The 22,244-nt window shown below is 34.0% G+C and overlaps 2 protein-coding genes across 2 annotated transcripts in view; one reads left to right on the forward strand and one right to left on the reverse strand.

Annotated features, from left to right (window-relative positions):
• Positions 1 to 4,023: 4,023 nt before the first annotated feature.
• The window catches only part of LOC140447272 (calcium-binding and coiled-coil domain-containing protein 2-like), a 35,008-nt gene continuing 16,787 nt past the window's right edge, over positions 4,024 to 22,244 (reverse strand). The window contains exon 3 of the mRNA XM_072539835.1: positions 4,024 to 4,202. Coding sequence (XP_072395936.1) covers positions 4,072 to 4,202 — 131 coding nt within the window. The 3' untranslated portion in view covers positions 4,024 to 4,071. The remainder of the gene's footprint in view (positions 4,203 to 22,244) is intronic.
• LOC140447271 (histone H3.3A) lies at positions 4,927 to 7,093 on the forward strand. The gene is made up of 3 exons (XM_072539833.1): positions 4,927 to 5,083; positions 5,762 to 6,058; positions 6,564 to 7,093. The coding sequence occupies exons 2-3, from the start codon at positions 5,777 to 5,779 to the stop codon at positions 6,690 to 6,692; spliced, it is 411 nt and encodes a 136-aa protein (XP_072395934.1). The 5' UTR covers positions 4,927 to 5,083; positions 5,762 to 5,776; the 3' UTR covers positions 6,693 to 7,093.

A 22,244-nucleotide genomic window follows, 5' to 3' on the forward strand; every position in this document is an offset into this window, starting at 1 on the left:
TTTGGACATAGGCCTTCTTCAAATCAATCCAGTGTTTTCTGTTTTGCGCCACTTGCTTCCAGTTGTGTCCTCCGATCTTCTTAATATCATCAGCCCATCTCATTTGTGGTCTTCTTCTGCTTCTCTTTCCTAACCATGGTCTCTATTGTTGTATTTTGTGGTTCCATCTTTTATCCTTCAGTCGGGCATTGTGTCCTGCGAAGCTCCATTTTAATTTGGCAGCATGTTCTTCTCCTGCGTCTTTTACTTTTTTTTTGCGTCTAATCGATTTGTTTGTTTTTTTTTGTCTATAAGTCTCACCCCGAGCATTGATTTTTCCATCGCTCTTTGTGCCTTTATTATTTTATCCACATTAGACTTGGTGAGTGTCCACGTCTGTCAATCATACGTGAGTATAGGGAGGATACACTGATAGTAAATTCTGGTTTTCAAATATTGTTCTATTTTAGTGCTTCTCAGGATCCAACTCAGTTTTCCAAATCCTGCCCACGCTAACCTTATTCTTCTGGTAATTTCGGCAGTTTGATTTTCTTTGTTAACTTTCATTATCTCTCCCAGGTAGATATATTCTCTTACTGTTTCTAAATTTATGTCAACCAACGTTATTTCTCTAATGTTCGCTGTATTTGTCATTATTTTTGTTTTTTCCAAGTTCATCTTAAGACCTACTTTTTCCGAAGTTTGAAATAGTTGCGTCATCATGGTCTGTAGTTCTTCGAAACTTGTAGCGAATATTACAATGTCATCAGCGTATCTCAAATGACTCAGTTTTCTTCCAATAACATTTCTTCCTTTATCTGCCCAGTTAATGTCTTTGAACACGCCTTCCAGTCCAAGTGTGAATAGCTTTGGTAAGATGACATCTCCCTGACGAACTCCTCTGTTGATTGGTATAGCTTTGGTTTTCGCATCTATTTGTATTTTCATTGTAACTTTCTTGTAAATATTATGTATGAGCATTCTCTATCGGGAGTCTATCCTGCAGTTGTTCATAGGTCTCTCTATTGCCCAAAGTTCTATGGAGTCGAATGCATTTTCATAATCAACGAAGCCAATGTATAAGTTCAAGTGATATTAATTGGCTTTCTCTATTAGCGTTCTGACTGTAAGAAAATGATCCGCTGTACTCTAATACTTTCGGAATCCTGCCTTGTCTACCGGTTGATAGCTATCGAGCTTCTACGTTAACCTGTTAGTTATTACTCTCATAAGGAGTTTGTATATTTGGGATAGCAGGGAGATTGGCCTATAGTTTTTCAGATCTCCCCTGTCTCCTTTTTTGAAGAGAAGTATTGTCAAACTTTCGTAAAACGGGCCACTTTCATAAAGATGAGGAAATTCTTCTGCAACAGAGATATAAGCATCCCTCTTCGATTAAGAATGCTAAGGGGCTACGTATTTAATACGCTATATAAATACGTATTTAATACGCATGATAGCCTTGATGATCGCCAACATCCGGACCGGATAAGGCACTGAAGAAGAAGAAGAAGAAGGTTTGGCTGTACCACTAATGAACTCTTTAGGTTAGCTGTAAACAAGGTCAGGATAGCCTTGATGATTTCCAATCTCCGATAGGAGTGAGAACTTTTATAATTTCGTTCTTTTCTCTTATTTCTTTTCCATCTTTATCCTTCAATGAGATTATTATAGGCTTTCCTAAGTTTGATCTTAAGCATTTCAGGCCTCGGTTCTTTTCTATTATTTTTTCTACCTTGTTTTCATTATCATCATCATCATCATTTGGCTCTACAACTCTATGTGAGTCTTGGCCGCGTTTACTATTTACCTCCATTGTTGTCGGTCCTGAGCAGCTATTTCCCATTGCTGTATTCCCATTTTGCGTAGATTACTGGCTACTGCGTCCTTCCATCTCTTTCTTGGGCGACCAACTGACCTTCTGCCATCGGGCCTTTCCCAGAATATGGCGTTTAAGAGTCTTTCGTCACTCGATCTTAGTACGTGGCCCGCCCATCTCATTCGTTTGCTTTAATGTAGCGTACTATGTTTTATCTCCATATACTGTCTGGAGTTCATCATTGTGTCTTCTTCTCCATTCTCCTGTTGTCTCTTCTCTGCAAGGCCCATAGATAGTCCGCAGTATCTTTCTTTCCAGTACCAGTAATTTTGTCGTTTACCGCTGGTTCAAAGTCCATGTCTCGCTTCCATACATTATTGTGGGACGAATTATTGTCTTGTACACTCTTATTTTTGCTGGTATTGAGAGTATTTTTGATTTAAGTACGGTCATTAATTAGTAATATGCCCTGTTTTCGGCAATGATCCTGGCTACCACGTCCTTTTCATATTTATTTTCAGATGTTATGATCGCTCCCAGGTAGTTGAATTCTTTGACGACTTCAAAGTTGTATTCATTGATTGTTACGTTTTGTCTAACCCTTGGTCTTGGGTTCTTCGTAACCACCATGTACTTGGTTTGTCCTCGTTGACCTTCAGACCAACTTCCTTGGCTCTGTTTTCGAATAGGGTGAAAACTTCTTTTGCATCTCTGGTGGATTGTATAATTGTGTCCACGTCATCCGCAAACGCCAATAGTATTTTTGATCCTTGGGCGGCAAATCTGTTTGTCAGTTGTGGTCGAGCTTTCCTTACCGCATGTTCCAGTGCAAAAGTAATTAGCAGGGGGGCGAGAGGATATCCTTGTCTAAGCCCGGTGTCAATGAGGAATTCCTCCGACGTGGTGCTGCCAATTCTGATCCGTGCGGAAGCGTTTTCTGTGCTCACGTGTGCTAATCGTACTAGCTTTCCAGGTACTCCCATTTCTACCATGGTCTCCCACAATGCTTCTCTGCTAACAGAATCGTAAGCTTATTTTAAAATCCACGAAGATTTGGTGTACATCGCGGTTGAATTCCCAGTTTTTTTCCAACACCTGGCGTAGGACGATTATCTGGTCTATGGTCGACCTTCCCGGTCTGAATCCGCTTTGGTAGTCGCCTATTATTTCCTCTGCGTATGGAGTTAGCCTTCTAGACAGTATTATGGATATAATTTTGTACGTTGTATTGATTAACGATATTCCTCTATAGTTCCGACATATTTGTTTGTCTCCCTTCTTGTGGATAGGTACTATATGGCTTTCATGCCAGTGTTTCGGTATTTCTTCTCTTTCCCAGATTATAAGATGATATATCTCAAGGTGGAGCTTTTCTCCTCCTTTTTTTAGTAGTATCGCCTGTATGCCGTCTGGGGCTGGGGCTTCATGATTCTTTAGGGACGAAATTGCGGACTTTACTTCAGCTAGTGTGGGCCTTAGTATTTCAGGTTCGGCTAACTGGTACTGTCTTTGTTGCCCTGTCGTTGTGGGTTTTTCTGTATTTAGGAGTTGCTCAAAATACTTTCTTCATTAGCGGCTTATCTCCTCGTCGTCTGTGAGCAATTGTCCTGCATCGTCTTTTATAAATCTTGGGCTGTTGGTCGTGTTGCCCTTCATTGTTTTTAGGTCCTTATAAAACTGTCTAGACTGACCGGTCCTATGTTCCTCCTATAGTTGCTGTATTTGTATTTGCCAATGGACTTAGATCTCTTAGATCACCTATCAATGGACTTAGATCTGTTTGAAAAAGTATAGGTATGGTTAACATGCGTTGGCTCTGTTTCGTTTTTGTAAAACTGTACAAAAATTACAAAACCATCTATTTACATTAACTTGTTTGATTAAAACCACTTTTTGTAAATAAAATTTTATTCTCTTGAAAACTGTACAGTTTTTCTACTTTTCCCAAAAATTTTACTTCTGGCACTTAGATCTATTAGCTTTTCAGGTCTTCAGCTGTCCGCCATGGAGCAGTAATTTTTGGACGAAAAATATTTGGCGTCTTCTAAAACACAAGAACAATGAAAAAAAAAGAAAAAAAATTGTAGTCTTCAAAAGTTGCATAATAATATAAAAAAGCTTGATTGACAAATATAATAGATAAGATACAAAACAAAATTGTTGAAAATGTGTCATTTTTTAGCATTCTAGACGGTAATAGTACCTTAATATCTGCGTACTTCAAACTAAACGGCATCGCTAATATATGAATAATTTCTCTATAGTATACTGTTTTATGTGACTTTTATTCCATATAATATTATTCTTAATAATTGAATTGTCACAACATAATAATTATGATTTTTAAATTGTCTTAGTTCATTCCACTTCATTCTGTTTAGTTGTGCCATCTTGAGTAGACTACCTAAAACATAATTCTATTTAACAGTATTCTATTTGCTATTAGATTCGTTTCACAAGCAATTTAAAGTTTATTAAGTTAATATTTTTTGCATAGATGGCGCTGTAACTGAAAGTTTTGGAAAAGGAAAAATTAATAATTTTCTCCTATAAGGGCTACACATTTATTTCATAATATTCTTTACTTAGAACGTTTTAATGAATATATATATACATAATTCCACACTTGGTTTAACCAGATCTACGTCTTATTAAATTTGACTTATCAACGTACAACAGACTTATCTGAAAAGTCGTATCTATAAATTTCCTATTATAGATTAAAATCTCGAAATTAATTTATTAGAGGCATATTATGTTGTTTACATATATATTTGTATTTTAAGAAATATACGTTTTCTAATCACTTATGTTCGGTTTCTCTCAGTTAAGAGACTTTTCTAAAAAAAAAAAAGTTACAGATCCATCACTTGTGTATACCACAGCTGCAATTTTCTTGTTTTGCTGTGAAAATTGCTTTCAAACATACGATTTTGAACAGATATAATTAAAATATCTTTTTATTCTACAAATATGCATATTAGAGTATGAAAAAATTTAATACAATAAATTCATAAGTAAATGAAAATTCATTCGGAACATTTTTAAAGAAAATTTCTGGCACAATTTTTTGGAAATCCTAGGCCTTTACAAGGACCCCACTGTTGCTACAACTGTATTTCCAACCAATCACAATCTATAGTATTTCCACCAATGAGAAGCCACAATTCCAAGAGGTAATTACCAATGAAATCACTTGACCAGGCGTTAGCGTTACTTCACTTTGACTTTCACATTGAGGTTGTAGGTATTGATAAATTTGTGAACGTTTTTGTTTGAGAAAAGGTAAGTAAAATCAAAAATATATATTTCAAACTATATAGAAACGTTTATTTATGTAGTGTACTATAATTTTAAAAAAGTTTTACATCGTGGAATTAGAAAATAAGGGATATTTTTGGGAAACTCGGCCAGGGATTTTGTTGTGTGTAGGCTATATTTAGCCGCCATGTTGATGTCTGTTGGGGTCATATGTTTAGAGAAAATTTGATGGTAGAAATTAAAGTTTATAAAATCAATTGTAAAGTTGGATCTGAAATATTTGATGTTACTGTGTCCAATAGTATTTTAAGGGTTTATAGAAAAACATCATATGATATCGAATTGGCGCCAATTTGTAATATCCATGATTGTTTTGGCGGTATAAAAACAGGATTTCTGCTGATTACACAAAAAGTAATATAACGAACTTTGTTTTATTTTATATTAATAGAATATTTCTAAGAGATACATAGCGTATTAAACACAAATTCTTACACCGGGAAATAATACTTACTGTAGGTTTATTAAAATAATTCTTTTACTTATATAAGATGCTCTAGTTTCTAATTTATGTTTTATTAATGTGCATAATTCACAATTTCTAAAATATATATTCATCTTTAAACCGTTAATCTATATTTTAAGTGTTTAGATTAAAGATATTAATAGTTGTTAATGTGTTTCCATTGTTTTTTTTTTTAGTTATTTTCATAAGCCATGGCTCGTACGAAGCAGACTGCGCGTAAATCAACAGGAGGAAAAGCTCCTCGAAAACAACTTGCCACCAAAGCTGCAAGAAAGTCAGCACCCTCAACTGGAGGTGTGAAGAAGCCACATCGTTACCGTCCTGGTACAGTAGCTCTCAGAGAAATCAGAAGATACCAAAAATCTACTGAGTTGTTGATCAGAAAGTTGCCTTTCCAACGATTAGTAAGAGAAATTGCCCAGGACTTCAAAACTGATCTTCGTTTCCAGTCCGCTGCTATTGGTGCTTTACAGGTAATGTAGCTATATACAATTTTTGGTGAATGTTTAATATTTCACAATATTACACAGTATTTCTCATGACATCATTGTTTTCTTTGTGATTTACCTATGTGGGTAGACCTTCCTAGTTACTCTGTTTTTGGATTGCCAACTACCATGTTTTTGGATTGTCTTGACTGTTGGTATTGTGTATCTCACCTCTATTAACATAAGTTAATTTAATCTATATTCCCTTATTGACTTTCTTTTCTTCCCAAGAATAAGGTTGTGTAAATAAAATGTTTAATATTCACCTTTGTTCACTTATAATTTAGACAAATAGCAATCTAGTAATAATGAGAATCTTGTATGTCAATACCAACAGTCTTTTTAAAAGGCTCATGTCAAGTATATAATTGTTTCAATTACATCAATGTTGTTTGTGGTAGACCCTTGATGATGAATAATCAGTGATTGTTCAAAACTTCTACCCGTTTTGTAGAAACATTGATTTTAATTAATTTTATTTTTATTTCAGGAAGCCAGTGAAGCTTACTTAGTAGGTCTCTTTGAAGACACAAACTTATGCGCCATTCACGCAAAGAGGGTAACCATTATGCCCAAAGATATTCAGTTGGCTCGCCGAATCAGAGGAGAAAGAGCTTAAATTCTTTTTCTTTTCCTTCAAGCAACTTGGTTGCTTCATATTCATTGTAGATTTTTTCAGTTCTTTCATACTTTGACTATTAAATTATATATTCCAGCTGTGTGTGTCAAGTGAAAAACTTATTTATGTTTCCTTGTCGTTTCATGTTGAGACAGAGCATGGTTTTATATAAAAGATATCAATTCCACTTTTTCTGTTTGAGTAGGGTTTTCATTTTCATTTAATGAATAAAAATGTGTTCACGTTTGACATTTTTTTACTTAATACTACTTTCGTTTATTACAATATGATTTATCAGAATAGTTTAAGTTTTTTAGTATTACGTTATTTTAAGTGTTAGATATAGTTTTTTTAAATAGCAATTGTAACCTGATTTAGAATAAATTTATGTGGATTTATAATGTTGTCTTTATTCCTAATCAAATATATTGGGAAAGATTTCATAGTTTCCTTAAATTGGTTTAACTGAATACAAAGAAGTCTGTATATTGAAGAGTGACCATACACCTTGGATGGGATACCACTTATATACACATTTTTCATTCCCATGTCCTTCAACAAAATTAAAGAAACCTATTTGGTATATTCTTCGGAGAAAATGTTAAATTTCCAATATATTAACCCTCCATTCCACGGGTGACTTTCTTGTGAAACAAATACATGGATGGGGTCTATCAGGACCAAATTTAAAACAATATTCTTATTAAAAAAAATTTTTTTTTTAATATTTTTAAGGAAACTTACTGATGTAACGTTGTACTACCTAAATGTACATATAATATGTCAATATATATTTTTATAGTTTACTGCGAAATAACTAACACCATTATTTTTTTACAAGAGTTTATTAAAAAAATCATGAACAGCAAAATACAAAAGAAAAATATAAAAGAAGACAATATTATTATTCTATATACTTACAGTAATACAAGTAAAAAGGATACATCCAAAATTAAAATTAGAAACAGAAAATAGAGGGGGTTAAATTATGTAAATTTTCTTTCTACATGATCAGCACAAAATGCTTTTATATGTTCCATACATAACCAGTTTTTGTACAATTGGCAAAAATACCTAGTTTTTCTTTTTATATAATACTTATACATCCCTGTTTTCGTGGGGCTGGGTCATCCCTCGTCATTTGCTTAATTTCAGAAAATTGTGCAGTAAGTAACTGTGATGTTCTCTATATACACATATTTAGGGCTCATATTTTCATATTTTTCTGGACTAACGTAATTCCTAAAGAAACAATCGACGAGAAAACCGAAATTCTGCATTCGCATTATTGGATCTCAGTATATAATAAATGCATTTATAGCTTCAATATTAACCAAGCCATAGTACAAAACAAGAAACGCCCACCCACAGGTGGGGTCTGTCAGGATACTTTTGCAGGTAGCGATTGAAGGGATTCATACAATTTCACCAAATTATGCTAAAATGTACTACTCAGTGCTATTAAAAGGTACACCAAGTCTAGGAAAAAAATACAAAAAAAAATTTAAAAAATTAAGCAATTTCATTTATAGTTGTACTGATAGACCCCACCCGTGGGAAGGAGGGTTAACAGACAAACTATGGCATTGTGTTATTTTGAACAATTTAACACATTTTGAGGTTCATTCTATAACAGTGATTCAATGATCATATATGCTGCTATTAATTTTTACTTCGCTGAAAATTTTACTACCAATTCAATAATTAGTAATCACAACAGTTTAGTCTTTCTATTGGAAGTTAACATGATTAGTGCCAATGAGTGTTTATGTTGAATGTTTCTGGTTCTTGTTTGTGTTTTAATGAGACTTTACTACAGGTAGAAGCCTGTGATGCTCTTTTGCATGTAAATATTCATCTGTTGGTGTGTTGTCAGTTTTTCTACTTATAATTATTTTTGTCCAAACAATGTGTATTTGTTTTGTAACTTATTTTCCTTGTGCAGTAATTTTTAGGTGTGAAATAAATGTTAATGATATAGCAGTAACTGCAATATAGAAGTTAATAAATAAAATTGACAAATATTTATTATTTTATCAGATTAGGCACTTTGACTAAGTAATTTCCTGATGGTATTCCCCTAAGGAATATGAATATTCCACTTCATTGTCAAGCACTAAGTGAAAAACATCAATGTATAAACTACAGTACATTCAACTAACTTACACTTCTCCATAACACTTTGCTAAATTTTAGGTATAAAGTGAATATAAGTGTCATTAACCCCTTGTTCAAAGTTTTGCATATTGTGTTACATTTTTTTTAATAAATAGTATTCTTGCATAATGTTTAACATAATTTTTTTTCTAAAACAATAGTACTGTGCTAAGGATAATTTATATACAAAGTACTAAAATATCACTTTTAATTTTTGTTAAAAAATACTTTGGAGTAAACTAGAACATTTTGTCAATTTAAATAGTGGTGGTGAGATTGTCTGTTGGAGTGTACCGGTTTTGAGACGTCTGCAGTTACGGGTTAATTAATGTGTTTAGGATCTTTGTAAGTGGTTATATATTTTACCTCTCAAGCACAACAGTTAAGAGTTTCTGTCATATTGATCTAAACTCAGTATACTGTAATTCAAATATGCAGTTTCAAGTGACCATCATGCTTAGACATAAGTTGGATATTGATGAATTAATTGCAAATGTGCATAAATACTTACCATGGAAAGAGGCAATGGTGGACCTTTATAATGTATAAATCAACGCGTTTGGGGCGCACTCGGGATAAGTAAAAGTAAGCTAAAAACTGTAATGAAGACTGTCAGAGATTCTCAAGATCTTACTGTGACTGAGTATCACGAAGACAAGAAAACAACTCATAAACATTCTAGGAGCATTGCCTTACCTGATGGAGAAAAATTTGAAATTTGCAATATTTTGTATCTAATGTGTGAAAACAATCAACATTTCAGTTTCGATACTTTACTGGCCAAAATAAGAGAAAGAAGTATTGAGAGATTTAGGATTTAAATTCAAAAAAGAAAATAATCGATTACTTTTATGCGAAAGGGGTAGTGTTGTTCGCAAAAGAATTAAATTTTTGAGAGAATATACTAGACTTAATTCTGAAAATGCAAAATTTGTATACTTAGATGAGACATGAATATTTGCAAAGGGTGGAATTAAAAAAATTTGTCAAGACGACGGCATAAAATCAAAAAAACATCATTCTTCATGCAGGAGGGAAAGAAGGTTTTTTAGAAAAGCAGATTTGATTTTTTCTTCAAAATCAAAAAATCTCAGCAGATTACCATGAAAACATGAATGCAGATATGTTTGATAAATGGCTTGAGGAGAAACTGTTATCTAGTCTGAGTGAACTATCAGTTTTAGATAATGCACCTTACCTTTTGGAGAAAGAACGAAAACGGTTGTGAAACATACTGAACATAAAAAATTTAGTTAAAAATAATATCAATTTTACGGAATATGCCTTCAAATTAGAGTTACTGGAAATTTTGAAACGTAATGAAAAACCAACAGTTTATTTAGTTGACCAAATTGTATCAAGTTATGGACATCAAGTACTACGATTACCGCCGTATCACTGCCAGTTTAATCCCATCGAACACATCTGGGGTATATGTAAAACGTATTAAGATAGGAAAATGTGGTAAGAAGCTCTTAAAACTGCAACTACAGAAATATGGGCCAAAACTAAATAAATGTGAAAAATTAATAGAAGAGTGATGGATCCGGTAAAATAAAGTTAGTGAAATTAATCCAGAGATTATAGATTTTCATAATGATAGCGGTAGTGAATTTAGTGACGGTGATGATGATTTATAAATAATCAGTAAGGACACTATTATAATGTTATTTAAAAAATAATTGTAAAGCAGGTTAATCATTATATTTATACATTCATTATTAGAAAAATAGAAAATAATATTTAAAATTCCATTTGAATTGTTGCTCATTTTATACAAATTAACTATAACTGATAATACAGACAAAAGTATTCTAAACAAAGTAAGTAATTAAAAAGATTATGGAGAACTCCAGTGCAGTTTACCTTGCCCTTTACTACAACGAAAGGTTTTCTGCGAATTCCATTAATCGTTTAGAGGTGTCAGTTTGTTGAATGTACTGTATATTTTTATTGGAAGTGAAAAGAAATATCTCAATTACTTAAAAGAGATATATTTCAATGAGCCTATAGACACTATCTTACCATTAAGTAGTATAAAAAATAAAGCAAAATTATCAGTCACAGTATATTGCCAAAGATTTCTTCTTTATTAGCAATATACCTACTGTGGCAGAGTTATCAGCAATATACTGTGGCAGAGTTATCAGCAATAACTGTTCTATTTATAATTTATGTGACTCATTGTTTTTTTTGCTATGAGATGACTAATCGCACGATAATGTAACGTTTTTCGCTATGCGTCACGAGTTCTCCCCAGTCACATTTTTTCACCTGCACATTCCTAAAGTACAACAAGCACATTCCTAAAGTACAAGAAATTAGGGAGGGTGACGCATGCATATGCAACAGAATCTACTAATGTACCAGGTGCAAATTAAATACGTCGTTTACTATTAAGAAAATCAAATTAATATGAATCCACCACATTGTAACAGCTCCTCATACATTTCAATATGTGGTCCTTTACAATGTGCCAGCTATAAAAACAGACCTAGGTAGGTAATCATGTTTTAGCAAATTAAAATTTGGCCATCAGAAATTATCCAAACCCTTGGATTATTCTCTATCAGTGGCGTTTCATGAAGGCATCTTAAATGTATTCTGTGGAAAATTTAATTTGAGAAATTAAAAAAAAAATAAAAATCGGTAGATAACGTTTTTTTTTTAATTTGTTTAGATAATTAATTATAACGGCATTACAGCGGCTTATAAAAGAAATATGTAAACAGCTACCAGCGGAGTGGAATAGCGGTATTATTGTACCATTACATAAAAAAGGAAATCAGTTAGAATGTGGAAACTACCGTGGAATCACGCTGCTGAATGCAGCATACAAAATAATGGTCCAACGTCATTTATGAAAGACTTGGACCACACGCTGAAAAAATAGTTGGCAAATACCAAAGTGGCTTCTGTAGACAGAAGTCAACAATAGACCAGATATGTTCTGCGACAGATCCTCGAAAAAACAAGTGAATATATCATCGACACGCATCATCTCTTCATAGACTTTGAAAGCGCATATGACAATATCAACCGAGAATTCTTAATAAAAGCAATGAAAGAATTTAATATACCAACACAACTAATAGAACTGATAAAAGAATCTCTAAAAGTAGAAAGTAGAATACGGGTACAAAATTAATAAACGGAAATAATAGATGTGAAAAAGGGACTACGCCAGGGAGACGCTCGATCATGCATCTTGTTTAACATCGTACTCGAGAAAATACTGAGGGACACAACAGACAATACACGAGGAACTGTCAATACGAGTAATCACGAGAATCATTAATAAAAGCGTGCAAATACTAGCATTTGCAGATGATGTTGACATAATCGCAAGATCAAGAAGAGAAATGATAGAGGCATACAACCAAATAGAACGAGCTGCACAAAATAGTGGTCTTAAAATCAATAAAACCAAAACAAAATATTTGCAGGTAAGTAAAAACGCAGAAATAAGGCAGCCACAAAATATAACAATAGGAGAATACAGCATTGAGGGGGTAAAAAACTTTATATACCTACTTGGGATCCCTAGTCACGTCTGATAATAACGTTGCGAAGGAAGTGAAGAGGCGAATATTTATTGCAAATAAATGTTACCATGGCTTAATTAGGCAACTAAGATCAGGTAACGTCGCAAGAAAAACAAAATGCCAAATATATAAGACCGGTACTCACATAAGGCTCATAAACCTGGACACTCACTAAAAGAGAGGAAACGTTGTTAGCCACCTTCGAAAGAAAAATCTTCCGACACATATAAGGGCACAAAAGAAAACAGAATATGGCGAAGAAGATACAACTCTGAACTATACAAAATATACCAGGATCCGGATATTATAACATTCATTAAAATAGGACGGCTGCGTTGGATAGGAGATGTAGAAAGAATGAAAGAAGGCGAAATACCAAACAGATGCCAGTAGGAAAAAGAACAAGAGGAAGACTGAAGCTGAGATACTTAGAACAAATAGAAAATGATTATAACACCTTAAAAATAAAAAACTGGAGAAAAAAGCACGAAACAGATCAGAATGGAGAAGAATCCTGGAACAGGCCTAAACCCAAAAGGGTTGTCGAGCCAGTGATGATGATGATAAAAGAAATATGAACACAGAAATCCCTCCCCAATGTTTGGAATTGGAATACTTTGCACCATACACAAAAAAGGAGATATCTTTAAATGCTCTAACTACAGAGGAATCACGCTTCTAAATGCAGCGTATAAAATATTTTCCAAAGTACTATGGCACCATATGCAGAACGGATAGTAGGAAAATATCAGGCTGGTTTCAGAGGTGGAAAATGGACAATTTATCAGATTGCAACCCTAAAACAAAATTTGGAAAAAACACTGGAATATGGCATTGATACTCAACACATATGCATAGACTACAAAGCAGCCTACGACTAAATCTAAGCAAACTAGCAGACTAAATCACAACCACTGGTTCATATATAATAAATCAATGCAAATCTTGGCCTATGCTGATGATATCAATATTGTTGGGAGATCGGAAAACGCTGTACGAGAGGCGTATGTAGCATTAAAAATCAGCTACAAAAACGGGTTTAATAATAAACACCAACAAAACGAAGTATATAAAAATAAACACGCAACCACAAATACTACAACCACTTGTTATACAAAACGACATCATCGAAGCAATGAACGAATTTGTTTACCTGGGGGCGCTCCTTAACACTGAAAATCGAGAAATACAAAAATAAAACTCTACTAAACAATAATACGACCAGTCCTAACATATGGTTGAGATCTGGGACCTGGACTCTAACAAAAAATAATGAAAACATGTTAGGATGTTTCGAAAGAAAAGTACTAAGGTGAATTTGAGGAGCAGTGAAAGACAATGGAGTGTGGAGAAGACGATACAACTTCGAACTGTATAGAATATACCAGAAACCTGATATCGTAAAACATATTAAGATAGGACATCTGACGTGGATAGGGCATGTAATGCGGATGAAACAAAATGACCCAGCTAGAAAAACGCTCCTTGATAGACCTGTTCTTCAGAGAAGAAGGGGAAGACCTAGAACAAGGTTCCTTGATAACATCGATGAAGACATGAGGAATATGGGAATACGTGCTTGGCGGAGTAAGGCGAAGGATAGGGACGACTGGAGAGAAATTCTTAAGGAGGCTAGGACCCACGTAGGGTTGTAAAGCCAGAATGATGATGATAATTAATTTCCAAATAAAAAAAATATCCATTGTTAGTAAAAACAATTTCTCTTCTAGTTATGTCGAGTAAATACTTAATGTTTATTTTAAAAATCACATAATCAGCGTATCGTCTCTCCGGCTGAGAATAAAATACGGCGTTTACAAGAGTTAAGAAATCATTTGCGAAAAAGATTTCATGCTGAATATCCTGGCTCAACTCAAATCAGGAACGAAGAAGCCGAAGGTATCTAAAGTGTCTATCGGGGATGTCGTTTTAGTCGGCAATGACAACATCAAGCGTCTTCAGTGGCCTTTAGGAAAAGTTATTGAACTTATACCTGGTAGGGATGACCAGGTAAGGTTGGTCATATGTCCAATGCAATACTCTACCCTGTGGCAATCAGACGGTTTCAGAGAGGTTACCTCAAGAGAACGTTGGTCGACTCCAGTTTGAGGAAGAACCAAGTGAAAAAAGTGCGGGAGTGATAAAAAGCAGAGCACCCGACTTAAGTGAAAGATATACGCGTTGTGGCCGGGTGGTGAAAACTCCTTTAAGATTTAAGTGATATTTTCATGACATTTTCGTAACTCGTTGCATTTTTTTGAGAAATTATGTCAAATTTCTCAAGGTGGGAGAATGTCGAGTAAATACTTAACGTTTATTTTAAAAATCACATAATCAGCGTATCGTCTCTCGGGCTGAGGGCTGGTGAAGGCAATTAAAATTTAATGACTTTTTCGTCTGAGAATGTAGGAGTATCGAATATCATATTATAAGAAATATACAATTGCATAGTTAGGGTTAGTTGAGTCGAATTTGTACCACCGAAAGAAACTGAATTAAATAAAACTTTCAAGTCACATTTGTGTATTTTAATACAAAAGTAATTTTTTGTAATAGAAATTAAATTTTGTATTTTTTCGAACCAGGAGTCTCTTGCGAAAATTAATCGTAGGACATTCCTAACGTAATAAGTTATATAGGTATTTTAGTTAGATTAAAAAATAGTTAAAATAAATAATCCAACAATGGAAATGACTTCTGCTCTGGATTTAAAATTATTGTTATCGTAGCTAGAATCTTGAACACAAATATAGTAAATTCATTCGGAATATATACAATGTAATAAAGGGTGTTTTTTAGAGGTATAGAAATGTAAGTTGGTAACACTTTTTAACTGTCGGCCATTTTGACAGCTGTCAAGTGAATTATGTTAAGTTTGGTTTAGTCACCATGACTAGATTTGACGCCCAAACAAGGCTTTTAAATTGAACAAATTTATTTTGAAAATTGTAGTTCTGTTCGAAATACGTATCGCGCACTACGTCCATTTTATGGTCAACATAATAGCCCATCAGAGCAAGTAATTCGATTAATCATAGAACGTTTTTGAGCCACGTTTACTCTAAAGGATAATATACATCCACAGCCATGTCGTACAGAACTTGTTGCTGCTGTAGAGCGTAGCATACAGGAAGAGCTGACCATCGTGCAGAGCAGTTGGATATGTGTCCATCCACTTTGTAGCATTTGTAAATTTCTTGAAATCTCCTCGTATATGTATTAAATTGAAATCCCCTTATGTATGCATTATAATAACGAAGATTTTTTTTAATGTTTCTTAGTTCGTATCTTTCAATTTAAAACCCAAATAATCTTTCGTTCTTTTTACGTCGCCGCCGTCGATAATAAATCATTTTATTGTTTGTTTATGTCACAGGCGCAAATTCTTCGATATTTCTTTGTTCAAACCGCCCCATATTGCGTTTTCAAATTAATAATCTACGTCTTAGTTTTCGTTGTGTTTTGTTTATTTCAGCGTTTTGCTTATTCTAGCTTATGCGATCGATTTTTGGAGATAATTTCGTCACTCTCGCTGGAGCTGCGGTCAAGTCAAGAGTGATATGGTTTCCAGCGTTATGTCCAAATTCTCGTCGAATTTGTAGTTTCCTGTTTTTGTCCCTTTTCAGGGAAATCTTCGTTTTACGTTATGTAAAACAATTTTTAGTAGCAGTTAATAATGTGTATGCCGTCTAATTTTACCTGTTCCTGATTTGTAATAAGTCTATATTCTTTGGTAATAAGTTGTGTGTCCAGTGCCGGCTTCGGCCTCAAATGGTCGATCAAATTCACAGTGTAAGATCCAGTCCCTTTTGTTCGTGTCCAGAGAGTCTAACTCCAATTTCTGGCCTCAGGAATTTAAAGTGTAATTTTTGTGAAATCCAGGTAACTCTTATTTGTGTTTAAATTTTAAAGTAAAGATATACTTTTTTTTAACAATAATTGCTTTCATTAAAATTTAAAAATAGTAATATTTAAAGTAGTAAATTTTATGGTTTGTTTTTAGCTGTCATTGTATTTGTTCAGTTTTGTTTTAAATTGAATGTTAATTTATGACTGCCCGTTTTAGCATTTTTAAAATTGATTTGTTTTGTTTTCTTTAAAAGAAAGGTTAACTTACATGTAAATTTTGTAAGTTTTTGTAGTATCTCCAACTCCTGGAATTTGTAAACAGATGACACATGTAAGTTTTTTTTGTATTTTTGTATTTTGCAGCTATTGTTATTATATTGTCTATTTTGTAACTGTTTGTGGTGACACAAAAATAAATGTTAAATTTTGTTTTCTTAACATTTTATTTATTCTTTTTTAACTTTATGTTTTGCATTTCTGATAATTATTTTCCTAGTTGTTGTAATAGTTATAATTAGGCACCTTGAAGTGGCGCTCTTTATAAATTACTAGAGGTGTTTCCAGTTTGTTTTTGCTTTGTTTGTCCCAAGAGATTTATGACCCTTTGTTTCATTTTTTTGTAGTTGCCCCAATCCAAACCCCTTGATATTTTTTACTTATCCACGACCCCAGCTCTCCTAACAAATCCTGAGTGCCGTTCGCACAAGTAGCGTTTATTTTGCTTACCCTATCTCCACCTCCATAGTTTCTATTCCCCAATCTTCTACCCCCAAAATCTTACCCTATGGTAGGCAAAATATATCGTTACAACTTTATGGAAGATTTTGCTTTGCATGCTTACATAATCCAACTCATTCAATCACGCAAGAATTGAAGGTACATCATCAACTAGCATGGCGTAGATTCGATGAGTGGATCCAAAACGAGATTGCCGTTGATTCTGATTTTCATAAGCGAATTTTGTTTAGCGATGCAGCTCACTTTTGGATGAATGGCTACGTCAACAAACAAAACTGCCCTATTTAGAGTTAATATAATCCTCAAATGTATGTCGAGAAACCATTATATCAAGAAAAACTCTGTTTGGCGTGCTTTATGGTCTGGTGAAATCATTGGACCGTACTTCTTCAAAAACAATGTTGGCCAGAACGTTACAGTCAATGGTGGCCGCTATAGAGCCATGATTACTGCCTTTTTCATTTCCCAATTGAACAACCATGATGTGCAGAAGCTGTCGTTTCAGTACGACGGCGCAACATGTCACATAGCTCGTGCCACAATTGATTTATTGAAGGAAACGTTTGGTAACCGGATAGTTTCACGTTTCGGACTGTGAATTGGCCTCAAAATCGTCCGATTTAACACTGCTAGACTATTTTATGTAGGGATATGTGAAGGTGCTAGTCTACATCGATAAGCATGAAATTATTGACCACTTGGAGGACAACATTAGCCACGTGATTACCGATATACTGCGACAAATATTGGAAAAAGTGATCGAAAATTGGACCTCCAGATTAGACTACGTCAGAGCCAGCCATGACGACCATATGCCATAGATCATATATTTAAATTATAATGCCAAAAGATTATCTTTCGAATAAAGTCAATTTCATGTCGATTTAGAAAAATCATCTTTGTTTTATTCCATTTCAAAGTTTTATACATCTAAAAAAAACACTCTTTTTTATATTGTTTTCCATTTTTTGGAAATTAGTATATCTGACTGCCACCTATTGTGTTAGGTATCAGCTATATTATGTTCTCTGCTGTGCTTATAATGTAAGTATTTGTTATTGTTGCTAGGTGGCATAACTTTCTTAAATTTTTGTTTGTCTCACCATAATAGTTTCTTTCCCTATAACTTCATTATTTTGGTTTTTTTCGCTACTTGGCATTGAAGTCAACCATCATTAGTACTATTACAAGGGGTGGTAGGTTACAGGGGGTAAGATACAGGACAGGCATAAGGTTATTTCCGTGTTTCTTCGTATCTGGTACTTTAACTACACTGTAAATACAACTAATAGCAACTATAGGTTGAAATAAATAAAATGCACGTCACTGTGAGCGGTATAATTACCGAAAAGAACAATAACGTCTTAAAAATGGGTTACAACAAAACGTTATGTCCATAGCTTGCAATATAATGGCTGAATATCAATTAACAGCATCCCGGGTCCTGATTCTATTTCATTAGCGATTCTCATTCATTTCGATTGTAGTTAAAACTGGGGATATTTACTTTATCATTTTGACACTGCTGAAAATTTGGGTTGGCCCTGTTGTTTATTGGGTGCACTACGCTTGTTGAATGTTTGTTTTGTTTACGTTACGTGAACGTCTTTTTTTTTTCTTGTTTGAGTTGTTAAAACATAAATAGTGGCCATTCTCAATTATATTTTGAATTGAAAGAAAAGATGGCAAGAAAAAAAAAGGCGATATGGGAGATCCTTAAGTTATAACCATTAAGATTTGACTTAGTGGTTATATTCTAATATATTTTTAAATTTACTGCAGCTTAGTAATACTAACCCTAAACATTTTGGGTATCCTAGAGGCATAAACACCTTCCAAATATGGTTCTAATACCCTTATTAAATAATTTGCAGCTTGTTAAGCCGGAATTGCTGCCTAAATTGAGCATTACTTAGTGAAAAAGAATTTTGAGTATCCCGTAACATTCTTCTTATCCTCCGTTGTGGATATCTATCCTCTCTAATTCCTCCAAAACTAGCAAATGTCCGTAAAACACAGCCATATTACTTTTTGCCTCAGTTTTCCTTGCAAGAATCAAAACACAACATCGCCTACCTAAACTGAACCTAAGTTCACTTCTCCCAGTCCAGCCAGTCATGTCAGATTAATTTCGACTCGAAATGAAATTTCAACCACTTTCTTGAAGTTGAAATTAATTTCGATAAATCGAAAATTATTGACGTCGTTTGGTTAGTTCAGCTGAAATCCACAAGGTTCGCAAAGTCGGATTTCGACGTCGCCATATTAATTTCGACATGTTTTGAGTCGAAATCTCAATTAGAATCCCGGTCATACCATCCTACGTCATCAGGTGGCAGTGATGCCAGGAATTGTTACACTGTCATTTCTGGGTAACATTTCATATTCGGTTGTTCATATAATTCAATTTTATCGTTTTCTGGTGCATTATGTAATGTTTGTAATATTGGCTTGCTTGTTTTATATGCAAAACAAATAGGATGGCACAATAAAGAGGATTCGAATATGAAGAGTACAGTATGTAAGTACAGAAGCCAATCGATTTCAATTCTATATCCTTCCATTCAGTCACCTCAGCTTGACGTTAGATGGTATATTTATAATATATAGTATTATAGTTTACAATTACATGTGTTTTTTTCTCGGAATCGAAAGTTTTTATTTCGTTTTATCACTTTTTGTTTCTCTGTATTTGTTACACTTAGAGAGAAATCAGACTGCTCGGCCAGATCGACCGTCCACGATCGATTAACATTATGAGAGTATGAAAATGTATGCGCAGAGTCAGACTGGTGGACCGTCCATCACTTACAGCGACCGATCGCGATCGTTCAGTTTTGAAATTCGGACTTATTGGAATTTTTGATCGTATGGTTGATGAATATGGAACAATTCGAATTCATTTATACTGTTCTGAGCAATGACATTGACCATTGACATTTCAAAATTTGTAATTAACCTATAAAATTTGGGCTTGCACATGCGATAATTTTGAAATGTAATAGAATGGGATGTAACACAAAGAATTCTCCTTGATGGTGTCTTTTTAAAAAAATGTCACGCACCCAAACTATCCTACGCCTACGAAGACGTCTCCACATCAAACAATTTATCAGGAATTATCGCTGCTAATTTTATCCATAATTCAATTTTCTACAAAAAAAAACCCGGTAAAACAAACTTAAAAACTATAATGTGGTTATGTTCCTGCACCCTCCTGACGTTTTGACGGTCGGTTGATGGAACACGAACGAGTAATGCGAGTTTAAAAATAAGAATAGAAAAGTTGGTTGTTCGCCGTCGGACGGTTGGTCGTGGCCGGTCGGGCAGTCTGATGCCTACCTTATCCTCAAACGGTACAAAACTTAAGGGTCTATTTTTTATTTTGATTTCGATCCAATATAAAATTACTTATTTTGTCGGGAGAATGAATGGGGAAGTAAGAAAATATTTTACCAAAGTAATACACATATTTTATTCAGAAATATATACAACTAAAAAATAAATAAATGGAAAACTTCTATCTACAAAATTTTATATTCTGATCCTGGTGATACAAAAATATTACTAACTACCTATACAAAATCGAGATCAGAGATCACTACAACGAAAGTATAACTTTTAAGACGATTGCTTTTATCATATCTACAATGATAGAAAAGGAGAGGATTCTATTCTCAAATATATTGTCTATTGTTGAGGAATAAGTTTTACCATAAAATATACGACACGTTAATGTAAACTTGTAAACCGTTCTAAAATATACTTGAGGACAAAATTATCGAATATTTGTTATTGTTACTAGAAACTTATTTCAAATTATTAAAATTAACTGATACGTGTACGTGCTGATCAATGACTTATAATATAATGTACTCGGCCACTGAACTGGTGTATAAAGTGTCACAAACATGATACCCTTTGTTGTTGCTTACTGTTTTGATACGAAGTTGCACGAAATTGACGTTTCGTCTGTCATTGTTTGTGTTTTTGCATATTTTATGTGAAATTTTTTTTTTTTAATTTTTGTATGGCCTGTGTAAAAGTGTCTTAGTTTGTGGCCGCAGAAGTTCGAAAAGCGAATCATTATCACTTTTCAGGTAATACACACTTTACACTACATGATTTATCATGTGATTTGGTCATGAAGTGAAATTTACATGTTTACACTGTGTGATTTGTCATAAGCACTGCCATGCAGCTCGTCATAGCTTGTCACAGGAGAATAGGACGGTACCTATTCCGCATGATAAAATCATATGATTTTCGGTAATAATAGGGGTAACGCCAACATTTTTTATTTATTTTTTGTTTGTTGCATTGATATTGAAATTGTGTCGTATTTTGACGTGACAACGTCTTAAATTAGGTTGTGGCTCGGAGTCATTCATGAAAAAGTGTAACGCCCGCTCACGTCTGTTACAGTGAGTCACCGAACGAGAGAGAGGCCCGCCGGACCGGCGAATGCCTTGCGTCTCTCTCCCACTCAAACATGATCGGTCCGCTGCGCGCGCAGCACTAGAGAATTAGGCGCGTTGAATCGGTGCGTGCTTCCGTGCTTGTGTCTCTAGTCTCTGTCTTTCTCGAGCGTTCTTGGCGTTCAAGACACATTACAGCAGAAACACTTCCTTTCATTTCATATTTCTCCTATCATCGTCCTATCCTCAACAAAATCACTCAAATAGAAATTAGTTAAGTTTAAGTTTACATGTACAATGTTTTAGTAAACAAAATATATTTCTATAGTTAAAATTTGTGCAATTCTTATTTTCATTCAATTCCTTGTTCCTATTGTGCAATTTAATAATATTCATATCAATAAATATTCTACCGAGAAAAAGACGTTGTCACGTAAAATCTTCGCCCGTAAAACCGACTTTACAGGCAACCGATTTTTTCTTTTATATTTATTTTATTTTATTCTTAGTTTAGTGTTTTATAGTCTTCTTAGTCATAATTTTAGATTAGTTTATTAATTATTTTTAATTTGGTATAATATCAACACTAAATTTGATATACCCTGTCCACGATTTCTTCGTAAGAGCCACCTGCGAGCCCAAAGACGTCTGATCTTTTTCTTCTTACTGCTGTACGCTGTACGCAGTTGTTGCAGGCGTATTATTATTAAAAGTCGGGAAGCCAATGCAATCAAATATTTATTTTCCATTATAATGGTTTCAAAATCTAATAGTTGATACCTATACTGTGTCTAATACCTCTATGACCATAAACAAAAAGAAAAATCAATAAAACTTCACTCATT

The sequence above is a fragment of the Diabrotica undecimpunctata genome, chromosome 8 (assembly GCF_040954645.1).
Source record: "Diabrotica undecimpunctata isolate CICGRU chromosome 8, icDiaUnde3, whole genome shotgun sequence".
Taxonomy (NCBI): domain Eukaryota; kingdom Metazoa; phylum Arthropoda; class Insecta; order Coleoptera; family Chrysomelidae; genus Diabrotica; species Diabrotica undecimpunctata.